Genomic DNA, 15050 nt, shown 5'->3' with positions numbered 1-15050 from the left:
ATATATGTATGTATACGATAACAATTTTTTAAAAAAAACAACAACTATCTCTTATTGTGTGTCTAAATGTAGCACTTAAAGTAGATCAGCATATTGTATTTAGTTGATGCATTTTCTTGATTCTTGCACTTTTTAAGGTTGTATCCACGTGGTTGAACGCGCTAATTGCAACTCATCTTGGATAAAAGCATGAGTATACTCTACTAATAAATATTTTATGAAGTTAATTGTGACATACTATACTGTACACGCTATACTTGATTATTTAAATGCACAATGTTTTTGAACATGTACATACTGTACAGGTACTGAACATGGATATACTGTAAAGCAACCTGTCACAAGAATTATTCAATATTTATTGCAGCATATTTGTACCCTACACCACTGCCCTACTCAATTACAAGTTAGTCTTATGTGATGTTGTTGTTCATTATGTTTACAGTGTGTATCTTTTTCCACCGACTTATGTGTACCAAATAGTTAATGTTTATGTACTGTTTTTTTGTTGTTGTGTTCTATTGCTGTATGTGCACACGTACCTTGCCAATAAAACTGATTCTGAATACCTTCTTCAATATGTTTTTTTGTTGTTGTTTTTTCAGTTTTTTCGACATGTTAGACTATTCAACACACTATGATGTTTTTTCTACATACTGTACTAATACTTAAAAACCATGAAAAAAAGTCATAGTGTAGTATGTCATCCAAAACCATGAAAAAAAGTCACAGTATAGTATGTCGTCAAAAATCATGAAAAAACACTATAGTATAGTATGTCATCAAAAACCATGAAAAAAAGTCATAGTATAGTATGTCGTTAAAAACTATGAAAAAAAGTCATAGTATAGTATGTCGTTAAAAACTATGAAAAAAAAGTCATAGTATAGTATGTCGTCAAAAACCATGAAAAAAAGTTGAAAAATGGCCATAGTATATAGCATGTCATAAAAAAAAGTGAAAAATGGTCATCGTAGAGTTTGTCGTCAAAACCATGAAAAAAAAGTCATAGTATAGCATGTTGTCAAAAACATGAAAAAAGTCATAGTATAGTATGTCGTTAAAAACCGTGAAAAAAAGTTATAGTATAGCATGTCGTTAAAAACTATGAAAAAAAGTCATAGTATGTCGTTAAAAACCATGAAAAAAAGTCGTAGTATAGTATGTCGTTAAAAACCATGAAAAAAGAGTCATAGTGTAGAGTATGTCGTTAAAAACCATGAAAAAAAGTCATAGTATAGTATGTCGTTAGAAACTATGAAAAAAGAGTCATAGTATAGGATGTTGTTAAAAACCATGAAAAAAAGTCATAGTATAGTATGTCTTTAAAAACTATGAAAAAAGTCATAGTATAGTATGTCGTTAAAAACCATGAAAAAAAGTCGTAGTATAGTATGTTGTTAGAAACTGAAAAAAAAGTCATAGTATAGTATGTCGTTAAAAACTATGAAAAAAGTCGTAGTATAGTATGTCGTTAAAAACCATGAAAAAAAAGTCATAGTATAGCATGTCGTTAAAAACTATGAAAAAAAAGCCGTAGTATAGTATGTCGTTAGAAACTGAAAAAAAGTCATAGTATAGTATGTCGTTAAAAACTATGAAAAAAGTCATAGTATAGTATGTCGTCAAAAACCATGAAAAAACGTCATAGTATAGTATGTCATTAAAAACTATGAAAAATGGCCATAGTATATAGCATGTCATAAAAAACGTGAAAAATGGTCATTATAGAGTTTGTCGTCAAAAATCATGAAAAAAAAGTCAAAGTATAGTATGTCGTTAAAAACTATGAAAAAAAGTCATAGTATGTCGTTAAAAACCATGAAAAAAAGTCGTAGTATAGTATGTCTTTAAAAACTATGAAAAATGGCCATAGTATATAGCATGTCATAAAAAAAACGTGAAAAATGGTCATCGTAGAGTTTGTCGTCAAAAATCATGAAAAAAAAGCCATAGTATTGTATGTCGTCAAAAACCATGAAAAAAAGTCATAGTATGTCGTTAAAAACTATGAAAAAAAGTCATAGTATAGTATGTCATTAAAAACCATGAAAAAAAGTCATAGTATAGTATGTCTTTAAAAACTATGAAAAATGGCCATAGTATATAGCATGTCATAAAAAAAACGTGAAAAATGGTCATCGTAGAGTTTGTCGTCAAAAATCATGAAAAAAAAAGCCATAGTATTGTATGTCGTCAAAAACCATGAAAAAAAGTCATAGTATGTCGTTAAAAACTATGAAAAAAGTCATAGTATAGTATGTCGTTAAAAACCATGAAAAAAAGTCGTAGTATAGTATGTCGTCAAAAATCATGAAAAAAAAGTCATAGTATAGTATGTCGTTAAAAACTATGAAAAAAAAGTCATAGTATGTCGTTAAAAACCATGAAAAAAAGTCGTAGTATAGTATGTCTTTAAAAACTATGAAAAATGGCCATAGTATATAGCATGTCATAAAAAAAACGTGAAAAATGGTCATCGTAGAGTTTGTCGTCAAAAATCATGAAAAAAAAGCCATAGTATTGTATGTCGTCAAAAACCATGAAAAAAAGTCATAGTATGTCGTTAAAAACTATGAAAAAAGTCATAGTATAGTATGTCGTTAAAAACTAAGAAAAAAAAGTCATAGTATAGTATGTCGTTAAAAACCATGAAAAAACGTCATAGTATAGTATGTCATTAAAAACTATGAAAAATGGCCATAGTATATAGCATGTCATAAAAAACGTGAAAAATGGGCATCGTAGAGTTTGTCATCAAAAACCATGAAAAAAAGTCATAGTATAGTTTGTCGTCAAAAACCATTAAAAAACGTCATAAAACAGTATGTCTGTTGTAGTTACTCTAGGACAGAGTATAGTTATGGCATAGCATGACAGAGTGTAGAATGTTTTGTGTTTCAGTGTGTCTCCTACCTGCTGGGCGCAGGGCTCCTCCAGCAGCACTCCCAGGCTGCGAGGGTTTTTCTGGTAGTAGGAGATCAGCTCTCCCAGCGTAGCAAAGGAGATCTTATCTGAGACAAAGTACGCCCCGATGGAGGAGCGCTGGATCCTGAAGTGGTACACCTTCCCTTCACTGCGGGCTGTAAAAGAAAGAGGAGATTAATATCATGGTCACATATATGTATGTTTAAATACACAAACAGTCACATTCTAAATGAAACAACTTATTAATTGAGTTCTTGTACGATGAAATCTGATTATTTCACCATCAAATTCAGAATCCTCTCAGTCTGTCTGCCTATGTGCTGACAGTGGCAGCAGGGAAAACTTATCAGGACAGTTTTGTTAAGCAGGTCAGTACAAAGAGCAGACATGCAGAATGACTGGCTGAGCAGAAGGCCAGTTTGCATACAGTATAACCCTGGTTTAAAAGAAAATATGTGAAACAAAGACTTTTTCACAATGCAACTCAAAGTGCTGTATATAAAACAATAAGGAAACAGAAAGACAGGATGAAATAAGCAAGTGCATATCCAGGACAACAGTTTACCTGTTGCATATTTACAGGTAATTTGCACTACATTTACAGTTACTCTGCAGGGATTTATACTTTTTTTTTTAAAAAGCCACCATGTGTAAAATTTAACCAGCTGGGACTTTGACACTTCCAGCATTCACAGTAAAACAGGCTCCACTCAGCCACACCACAAACCTGACCTGATGTCACTGAGATAAATGCTCTGAATCCAACACATAGACTGCATCACATGACGACATAAAAAGTCCTCAAAATGTTTTGAATGTTTTAACAGAGGCTGTAAAAATTCTTCACATTGTTTAGAGTGTCACTTTAGTGACACACAATAAATACAGAAGCTAACTGATCAAGGCAGCGTACACCAGCAGCTCCCGAGTTCAGTGAGGTAAAATTACTGCATTTGTCGTGGAAGTCTGGCTTTAAAGAGAGAGAATGGGTACATTTCTCTTTCAGTTCAGCTTCCTGTCGAACAGAGCTGCCTGTTTGGGAAGTACTTAGCATATAACTAGATAACTGAAACTTGGATTATATTGCACGAGTTTTGTGAGAATTTAGACACGTATGTTGTTAAACGTGGACACCAATGACTTCTATTCATCTAGAGTTTCCTCCGTTTTTGGATTCTTTGTTCACCGTGGAGGCATGGGGGAGGGGGAAATAATCGATTCTTAGATGACACGATTCACAAATGTCAAAAAGTGATTATTTAAATTAGGGATGCACGATAATATCGACATGTCATCGGTATCTGTGGATATTGCCTTTAAAATTAACTTTCAGAATCATGCGTTTTCTTATTTTGCACAATGAATTCAAATAAACACAAGAAGTTTGTGCTCTAGAGAAAGGATCAGCACTCAGTGAATCACCTCCTAAGCCCTATGATAAGCTATTATGGCAAGGCTTAACTATACAGACCAGTGAGAGGTGTTAACTAACATGTATTTGGGGTAATCAGGTGGGAACCTCCTTTCACCGGTGTTTCGTCTAGTTGGTCCCACGACACCTCCAGGAGGCTAGACAGTGATCTCTGGCGTCCCAGAGACACTCCCCTAATGCCAGGTCTCACTGTTCCCCGCACCAACCCAACAACCTCCTTTACCTTACTTACACATGGCTTTCTCAGCCCAAACAGCATTGCCACCTTCAACAAACCCAGGCTCCATACATGCGAGCTCCAGGTAGAGACAGTGCCGATACTACCTTTCCCAGCACATTCACCATACCCTATTTCACATGCTACATAGCATAACTACAATATAAGCTAAGGTTAAAGGAGATAGAGAAGATAAACTCACAGGCTTTCTCAGCCCAAACAGCACTGCCACCTTCAACAAACCCAGGCTCTGTTGATGCGAGCTCCAGATAGAGACAGTGTCGATACTACCTTTCCTAGCACATTCACCATACTCTATTTCACATACTACATGGCATAACTACAATATAAGCTACAGTTAAAGGAGATAGAGAAGATAAATTCACAGGCTTTCTCAGCCCAAACAGCACTGCCACCTTCAACAAACCCAGGCTCCGTTTATGCGAGCTCCAGGTAGAGACAGTGCTGATACTACCTTTCCTAGCACATTCACCATACTCTATTTCACACGCTACATAGCATAACTCCAATATAAGCTTAAGTTAAAGGAGACTGAATGAATATTACATACACTGAACAGTTTTCTGTATCATGTCTCCATCTGCTGGTGGGACGTCACAATAAGAGTATGGATGTATAATATGATGTTAATTCCACTACAGAAGAGACTTGATGATCACTAAAATTAGGGGGGGAAAAATGTGGATGTATCGATATTGGTATCACTCATCGGCCAAATAAGTTGTTATATATATATCGGCATATTGGATATCTGCAAGAAGTCAAATGTCGTCCATCCATAATTTAAATGTTTATTAAAAATGTGATGTTGAAGGAATCGCAGGGGCAGTGCAGCACCTGGACAGCTAACAGCGCAGCACACACTAAAGTTAACTTGTAATTTAGCTTCAAAAAGGCAGCAGGTTGCAAACTTGTTTTAATTTAACATTTACATAATTACATTTGCGAGACTAACGTGAAGTAAATTGTAAATACTTTCTAACCCAGGGAGGAACGTTACTGGAGAGAAGCAGCGGTCTGCAGTTATGTAAAAAAAAAAACGAGACCGACTGACCAACAGATACTGCAGCATTAGAGTCCTTAAAACATCTCTGTGAAGATGAAAATGACTCTGCTCAACAGTGCTTTTGACTCCTGGAGGTAAAGGTGTGGCTGAGAAGCTGCTCTCTGCTGCTGGAGACGTTAAAACAATACAGCAGAGCATGCCACCTCCCCCTTATTTTGTTATTGTCATACAGGCAGGAGACTGTAAGATGCTTTCATATGAATTAATTCATCACAAAGTTAACTGTTAAAATAAAAAGGCTACAACTTTTAGGGTTAGGGTGAAATATTACAGTATGCAACACTGGACACTGCCAGCAAAAATATACCACAATGTGTTAGCGTGAGCAACCACAGATGGATACAATCTGACTATCTTAAAAGCTCAGACTGGTCCATCATTCCGTCAGACTCTGGTCGCAATGCAGGAGACATTTCAAATTAAGACAACATCAGTATAATAATCTCACACCCTCTCTTTCTGATTCTACTTTGGAGTTTGGTTCCTAAGCAGTAATAAATCTATTTCAAACCTAAATGTGGACGTAAAGTTTGGCTCATCTGCACAACTCTCCCAGCTCTTTGATTTTTTTCCACATCTTCAAGTTACGCATTTTGTCCAGGAAAGTTTTACCTCCTTCCCGACTTTCCAACACGTAACACAATAGACCATAGTCTCTCACTGTCCCCGCATTGCAGGGGTCTGAACTCTACTCCTTACAACACAGTGTGAGATACTGTCCCTCACTCACCCCGAGAAGCTCAGACACTGTGGGGGAATGATCTTGGCGAGGGGGATGACAGATGACCGATGGGAAGAAGTACTTAATTTAGTCCATACCTCCTCTCCTGGTGCCAGGCACAGTCTTACACAACTCAAAATTGTTTTGAGGGGACGTTTGGCCAAAACCGACAAAACTTTTTCCTAATGTAGACCCATCACACCCTCACTGTAAAGGCCAACCAGCAGATTACATACAAATGTTCTGGTCTTGCCCCTGACTCAGCACTTTCTAAACTAACATTTTTGGTGCTTACTGTACGATGTTAAAAATCAACATTGCACCAAACCTATTATCTGACTTATTTGGACTTAAACCTGAAACGTGCCCCTGGTGCAGACTATTTACTGGAGTTTACCAGCCTGTCGCTCAGGCAGCATTTGAAGATGATTACAAGCACGGCTGTTCTCCGCTTTCAATGTTGGATAGTCCACCACGAACATTTTTGTCACTTTGAAAACGAAACATAGATTTTGTCTTTATTATCAAGATCTATTTTTAGCTCTTCATCGTTTTGTTTTCGTAATGGAAAAAGGGTCGTTGACAAAAAATGTTCATCATACTTTTTGTCGACCAAATTAACATTGGTGAGTCAGTGATATATAAATGGTAAATTGTGGGGGTGAAGCATTCCTTTAAATATCAGCGAACTGAGGCTAAACGTAGACGTTAGAATCAGATACTGACGGCAACACGACAGGGACGCTGTCAGTTTAGTCCTTACAGAAAAAACAAACTAGATGCTCAAAGAACATGACGACCAGTGAATCAGACAGGAACTGTGTAATTGTGCCACGAAACAGAGTGACTGGTGGTGTGGTCTGTTCTGCCTTCACTCTCAGGCACGTATGCACACAGAGTCCTGATGCTGCATATTTCAGGAGGACTAGCACAGTGAAAATTGAACGTTGAGCTGCAGCATTTTCCCCCTGAGACCCAAAGGACCTTGAAGAAGGGGTGGAAAGGGGGGAAGGGAAGGGATGAAGAAAGGTATAGAGGAAGGATGTGGATAGAGGGACGGAGAGGGAAAGATGCAGACGCAGAAGATAGTGACGCCAGAGGACAAAAAGAGGGGACAAAGTCACAACGAGCTGAAGGCGATGCAGAGACAGAGTAATAACAGAGGCTTTAATGTCACAAATCTCATGAGGTCCATTAGAGAGCTGGCTGCGGGCTCATTCATAAAAGGGTAGTTAGATGACGACAACAGGCTTCAAATGTAGGGTACTACGACAGAAGACTAAACTCTCCTGACAACAAAACACTCCAGCTGACACTTTACTGAGTTCTTGTATTTTCAAGCTCCAGTTTAATTCCCGAAAACAGAAACGTTTGAAAATTGTTGCTACCAATGTTAGCTGATAACTTCTTCAGCTGCTGTGTTCAGTTCTGTTTTTTTCCAAGCGTGTAAAGCAAGAACTGCTAAATTTACGAAAGGAATTAAGGCCACCCCGTAATAGTCGACCAAACGTTATTAGACCAGAAAGGTCATTAGTCGCCAAGATTTCATTGGTCACTTTGTAAGAAAAAAACAACAACGTGAAACTCTATCAGGAGCTGCGCCTTGTCAAAATAAATCAAACCCTATATGGCTGGACCATGTGGGACTTTAATTTGAGGGGACAGACACAGGAAGTGTCCACGCTCAGCAGTCAGACAGGAGTCAGGTTAATTTCCAGGGCTGGTACCTGCGGTTCTTCCACAGGCTAGTTAATAACATGTCGGGCAGGAAATCCAAAGTGTGGGATCATTTTGAGAAGGTGAAGGACGAACCCAAGGTGATATGTAAACTCATCTTCATTGGTCGACTACAAACATGACGCATCATCTGAAACATGGAAGTAGCTACATGCCCATTAGCCCACAGCGTCATTAACAGGCGGCTCGCTCAGTGTGTGACGTGCACTTGGAGATAAAATATAGGCCTATATTAATGAAGGTTCATTAGTACGGTTTGTATTTCTCTGTAATGTAGCACAGTGTTAACAATGTTACTGATACTATTCTTTCTCACACATCATAATTATATTAATATCGTAAACATGCGGACGACCAGTCGACTAATGGCCCTAAATTAAGACCACTGGTCGACGAGGAAAATTCTTGGAGCTGGATGATAAAATCCATCTCATGTCTGTGTATTAAAGGAGCTGTATACGCACCTAAAGGAAATGTTGGCACTGTATGTTTCTGCAAACCATGATTACATTTGACAACATAACATTTGACGATTTGTTTATCTCTACAGATTGCTCTTCTGTTAACATACACTGACGCATGAATTTGGCAGCACTGGACTGAAACAGCGAGCAGACCAGATGCTGTTATTAGTTTACTGTCAGGGTCGCTTCATCCAAACACAGCACTGCTCTGACTGCGACAAAAACAACCAGCTCCAAACCCAAAAATCAGAGCGGAGTTTCATTATTTCTAATGCCACACAGCAATCAGTCGCTTTCACCACCGTCATCCTTGGACATGGCGGCCTGATAGCACGCAGTGTCACCTCCTGCCCTCTATATTGGGAGCAGAGAGAGAAAATCGAAGGCAGGGAGATTAAGGTTGGCAGTGGGCGGAGACCTTGAGACAGAAGGGCGGTGAAGGCAGGAGGGGGGTGATGGATGGAGGACAGGATGGATGGAGAGAAACAGAGAGGAGGGAGGAGGTGAAGAGGAAACGTAGCGAGAACAGGATTTCCATCGAAACATGGTACAGTGGCCGTGAGCTCAGAACACTGTGACTTAAGAAAAGGCAAACACACACTTTGATGCACGTGTCACGTTTAGAAAGAAAAACCTGACACTAGATAAATCACAATCACATTCATGAAGAAACACTGCAAACACAGAAACTGTCAAACTCTATAATCATGTTAAACAAACAGCATTTAGTTCAGTTTCTGATCATGTTTCCAATATAAGTGGAGATAGGATTTTCTGGAAAAATAGAAATATCTCAGGCTTTTTAATCGAGGGAACAAATGCGATGCTGACTCCCGTGTTGGCCAACAGTAAAAGGAGAGGAGTCCAGGACCTGACCACAGGTTTCAGCTCGCAGCTTGGTTACCATGAGAACAGATGTAAACACATAAACAACAGCCTAGCACTGCGTATGCAGCCCAGAATATAACGTCACATATACCGCAACAATAATCAGCAACAGCATTTTGCATGTCACAGTTCCTAACATAACATCTGCATCCTTTTTCTAACTGACGCTGCTGTGATAGAAACGGGAAACTGGACTCACCAAAACGACAGCCTAGCTGCGACACAACTTATCGCCATTTTGTTCACAACTAGTTGACTGCTGGCAACAGCACCATAATATTTAAAGTATACATTTATTAATTATATACAATACTAATACAACAAAGACAAATTGTGTAGTGGCTTGTCTGATCTTGGGCTTAAAGAACTTAAAGCTTCCAGTCGATAGTTAGTGGAACGTTTAACTGTTACAGCGGTGTTAAACGTGAAGATTTATTCACCGTGAGCAGGAAACAAACAAACAGCTCACTGGTTTATATATTAATAACAGGAGTAGGGAAAAATGTGGCAATATTGTATCGTCACACAGCCAAGTATTGATTTTTTTGTTATATCAATTATTAATATTACAAATACAAATTAAACTTTAGATAGCGCCCACTAGAATAATATAATCAATTGCTTTTTCAGTCCACTAGATACATTCAACTGCTGCAAAACAAGTTTTCCTTTGGGGACATAATATACAGTTTTAAAAAGGTAATAAATTGTAATATATTTTATCGCAATACACAACATATCACAACATATTTAAAATCACAATAATATTGTATCGTGACTTAAAGCAACTCTTAACTTTCTAGCATTTCACACAGCACTTAGAAAAAATTTGAACATTGACAACTCCCGCCTCCCTCCAAAGGCCTACTCCCCCCTCCTCCATTACGTCCTCATTACATCTATGATAGACATAGGCGTTGGCATGGTAACGTTAGGTACAGGGAAGAGGAGAGTGAGTGTAACATTACAACCAAGACAGTCAAACACAACCCCGGAGTTTTAAAACTCAGCCGAAGTCAGTGATGACTGATGAGTTTTAGAATAAGGTCACAGTGCTAACGTTAGGTAGTAGCGTTAACGTTACTAGTAAGTGGAAACGCGAGTGGTTACGTCAGTCGAAGGCCTCCACGTAGGGAAGACAGACAGGACGCTCGGCCAACCGCAACAATTGGTCGGAATTTTCATGGAACCATATGAGAATGGTATAATTATGAGTTTTTATCTCTGGTGTAATTCACTTACATCTTAGTGTGCCATCAGCTTATTAATAGCATTTTAACCTTAAACAAAGAAAAGCGTAAAATTTCCAGCAATGTGTCCCTTTAAGTATTACGATAATATCGTATCGTGGATCCTCTGGTGATTTACACCCCTATTGACTAGTTGGTGAAACCTCAACTGTACAGTGAGATGGAGGGTGGAGCGTGTTTTGAAAAAGTGTAACAAATAAAGAAGACAGGATGAGTAGAAGGCCAAAGGAAATAAGAGAGGAAAGAAGTCACTGCTGTGGGGTAGATGAATGGATGAATTAGATGGATGGATATTAGGGGAGTGACAGTACACCAATCTAGATTGATATATCAATTCAGTGATCAATGATCCAATGTCACTGATGCAAACTGAAAACAAATATACAAATAAAAGACAAATCTTCATCTTTAAGATATGCCTTTATATTGAAATTCCCATGGCATGTCTGTGTCACAATTTCAGTCCAACCACACCTCCTTCCTAAATATTCAAACTAAGGATAGTCCGATACATCGGCTGGCCGATATATTGGGCCGATATTTGAGTTTTTTTTACTTGTATCGGCATCGGCCGATACGCGCGTGGGTTCGCGGATTTATTTTTCCCTGGCATGATTTACAGACAGGCATCCATGACTCTGCAGCGCACATGCAGCGAATCCTACTGTGTACAGTAGTTGTTGTTTTATTTATGCTTCAGCTTAAATATTTGTTTATTTTATAAAGACATTACTGAAAGATTTAAGAGCACTGAACTCTTTTTTTTATTTGAATGTACAATAATAATAATAATAATATTCTACCTGTTCTACCTCAACTTTCCATCTTGTTTTAGTATTTTTTACTGTTCAATAAATGTTTCTTATTTTAAACTTGAGACCTGTAATATTTGTTATCATCGTGTCATTTTTTTGATGTAAACTGAGGGAGCAAAAGCAATATCGGCCCCAAATATCGGCTCAAGAAAATCGGCAGTCCATAATCGGCTAAGGGTGATGGAAAAAAATCGGTATCAGCATCGGCCCTAAAAAATCCATATCAGTCTATCCCTAATTCAAACAGTGTTTGTACCAGGCAGAAAATGGTGAGCAGTCAAGACTGATATCAGCAAATATCATATCATCGTCCGAAGAACTGATATAACATGGTGCCACTTACCAGAGATTGTGTACTCGTCACTGTGACTCTCACTGATGCGAACCAGGAAGGAGCCATCTTTGTTTTGGGAAGCCAGCAGCAGCTTCTCAGCTTTCACACGGTTTATGTTCCCATAGTACCACCTGCACAGAGGACAGGACAGACACACGGACAGGACGCATGAAGGAAGATCGAGGGATGAACAGATGATTTAAGAAATATGTAATCATGATGAATGAAAACAGTGTCATGGGAGTAATGAATGAGTGAATGAATGAAAAGGGTGTGAACAAAGAGGAGAGGAATGTTATACGTGTGAAAGCAGACATGCAGAAGCCCACACACACAAGAGACAAACATGTTTGCAGGTAAACACACACACATGGATCACATTTTACACATTGCGAGCTGACAGTCAGAGTGAGGAAGGTTACAGGAACACACAGTGACACTCTTTAACCAACTGGTCCGGTCAGTTAGAACAGAAACCACCAGCCCACTGCGTACACGTCACAATGTCAGCCATTTACAGGAATACACACCTTGTACATATCTGCATTTTACCTATATAGTTCCTCCCTGTTCCTTAACCAACATCAGACCCTGAAAAGTGTAGGGTTAGCTAGCTAGCTACTGAAGCTATAGCCTACTGAATGTATACACATGCTGCTTTTGCTTGTTAATGATTATAACAGTGAAACAAAGACCGACCCTGCTGCACAGGAACCAGTGAAGGGAAGCAGGGAAACTTTGCTCATATTCAACCAGCTGTGTGTCATCACAGTGTGTGCAGATGAACGTTGTTTGACTTCCCGCAGACATCCCTGCCCGTCCGGTGGTGGAGGTCACTGTTCATCTGCACACACTGCGATGCCACACAGCTGGTTCAATATCAGCAAAGTTTCCCTTTATATTCATTGTCTTGTGTGGCGAATACTTAAACTTTTGATACTTCAAGTCCACTTTCCTTACTCAAGTAACACTTTTAATGCAGGCCTTTCACTCGTGCCAGAGTATTTTTACTTCAGTAAAGGATCAGACTGCTTCCTCCACCACTGATACACATCAATAAGTCCAGTATTTAGAGATAAAAGTGAAGATTTTGGAGGGATTGACTCAGAGGTTAAACTCAAGAAGAGATAACGTTGTTAACAGCTGAGTGTTGCTGAGTGCTGCCTGTTTGCTCAGATACAGAAACTGACCTTTATTTACTTTAAGTTATCAGGGAGGGCGCGTCCGCTCCGCATGACGCTCGGGTTTCACTGACAGTGACAACAAACAGCAGCTCAAGAAACAGCAGAGATCTCTCGCACTCTAGAAATATATACTGTACTGTTATGATACATCTGAGATGAAAACAGTTCAAATAAAGTCACCACAAACTCAACAAGTACAAGATGCAGAAGTTTCTGTGGTGACGTTACAGGGAAAACAATGAGAGGAAATATGAGAGCTGAAACAATTAGTCTTTAAATTGATTCTCAGCAGAAATTAATTTGTTGTTTCTGGTGTTTATGAACCAAAGATGCCAAATGATGCCAGATGCTTTGTTCTGTTTTATATCACTTTAGATTTTATATTTTTTGGTAGTTTTTCACCATTATATGACATTTTATAGACAAAATGATTCACCGATTAATTACCTAATCAGAAAACTAACAGATAACGAAAATAAATGTAATTTGCAGCCCTGGAAAACACGATGAACTCATTATAAATTAATTGGTGTGGGTCATATAATACAGATTATTGAGCACCACATTAATATTTTTGGAATATCAAAGAGTTTCATCACTGGAAACAAATTTGCCCGACTTTAAAATTAAACTATGAAACTAATTAAACCTGGTTTTAAACTGTTACCTGCAGTAACAAACACACAACATGGTTTAAAAGCGTCTAAATTCTTTATGAAAGGACTTTAACTTAATGCATATTCTTGAGTATATATCCTTAAAACATAAATTCTTGTGTCACACACTATGTTTGGTTTTTACATTATTTTATCCCTCCCTTTTATTTCTATTCTATTTTATTTATTAACTTTCTTTTTATTCTACGGACTTCTAATCATTTTTTATTTGTTAGTTTGTTCTGTTTAGTTTGGTTTGCTTTTTAAATATTTTATGGTCTTATTGTTGTAATTTTCTAGTCTTGCAAAACGTCATGTTCGATCGTTTGTGTTACGCTTTGAATTGTCTTTGTGTTGTTCCAATTTTGCCACGTGGAGCACTTTGGGCTGCGTGTTTGTATGAAAGGTGCTGTATAAATAAAGTTGGGTTGAGTCACACACTGTGAAAGATGCAGCTTTGTTTGTCATGAAACTGTTTGTGTAATAAATTATGTATTTTTTTATTTTGGGCATGTTAAACTGTACTGTAAAAACAGGTGTAGTAAGATGATCTGACAAAAACATGTTTTTACTTTCACTTTCCCTTAAAAAAAGTAAGTTTTATTTGACATATGTAACAGTAAAGATCAGCTGCCAGTTTATTAGGTACACTGAGCTAAAACTAAAGCACAACAGTCCTCTCTTTATAAAGTTTTATATTGTTTTAGAGGAGAGTTAATTCAATGTTATGATGATTTTGGAGGCTGCAGTTGTGCTGCTGTTGAACTGTGTTACGTTCTACAGACAGGTGCTCTATTATTTAGTTTTTCCTTATTAATATAAATGGAGTGGAGAAAATATTACAGAAACCTCTCAGTGTATCAGATGTGCCTGCACACTGAGGCGTATCTCTTCAGAGGAATTTTACAGTGATGTTAGAGGAGATAATAAACAACAGAAAGATGTCAGCATGAAGTGGATTATTAAAACACCCCTGCTGCTCTGATCTATAAAACTAGCACATGTTGTCTTTATTTTTAGGCTTTTTACCTGAAATAGTTCCTCTGATGCTCCTCGGTGGAACAAAGCATAAAGCTGCAGCCTCATTATAAAGGAGTCAGTGCTGTTACTGTCTTCAGTGTCAGTGTTGTGTTTGAGGGACACGTGGAGTCTGTGTTGGATCAGCAGCGTGGACACAGACAGAGAAGTCAACCTTAGAGGGAGAGCTCTGCTGAAACATGATGATTCCCCGCAGGCTGGATGAATAATGGAGGACCTGCAGCTGCAGCCTCGCGGCTACTTTTAGCTTCAGTCAGGTTCAACAGCAGCAGAGGTTATTTTACTCCCAAAGATTTGTG

At 38.1% G+C, this 15050-nt stretch overlaps 1 protein-coding gene across 1 annotated transcript in view; it reads right to left on the bottom strand.

Moving 5' to 3' along the window:
* The window catches only part of srms (src-related kinase lacking C-terminal regulatory tyrosine and N-terminal myristylation sites), a 42785-nt gene that overhangs the window by 25224 nt on the left and 2511 nt on the right, over positions 1 to 15050 (bottom strand). Inside the window, exons 2-3 of the mRNA XM_049582176.1 lie at positions 11883 to 12004; positions 2917 to 3083 (exon numbers count right to left, since the gene is read on the bottom strand). Of these exons, the coding sequence (XP_049438133.1) occupies positions 2917 to 3083; positions 11883 to 12004 (289 nt within the window). The remainder of the gene's footprint in view (positions 1 to 2916; positions 3084 to 11882; positions 12005 to 15050) is intronic.

This window comes from Epinephelus fuscoguttatus, linkage group LG7, assembly GCF_011397635.1.
Source record: "Epinephelus fuscoguttatus linkage group LG7, E.fuscoguttatus.final_Chr_v1".
NCBI lineage: Eukaryota > Metazoa > Chordata > Actinopteri > Perciformes > Serranidae > Epinephelus > Epinephelus fuscoguttatus.
The sequence above is the reverse complement of the archived record's forward strand: the minus strand, read 5'-3'. Positions and strand labels throughout refer to the sequence as shown.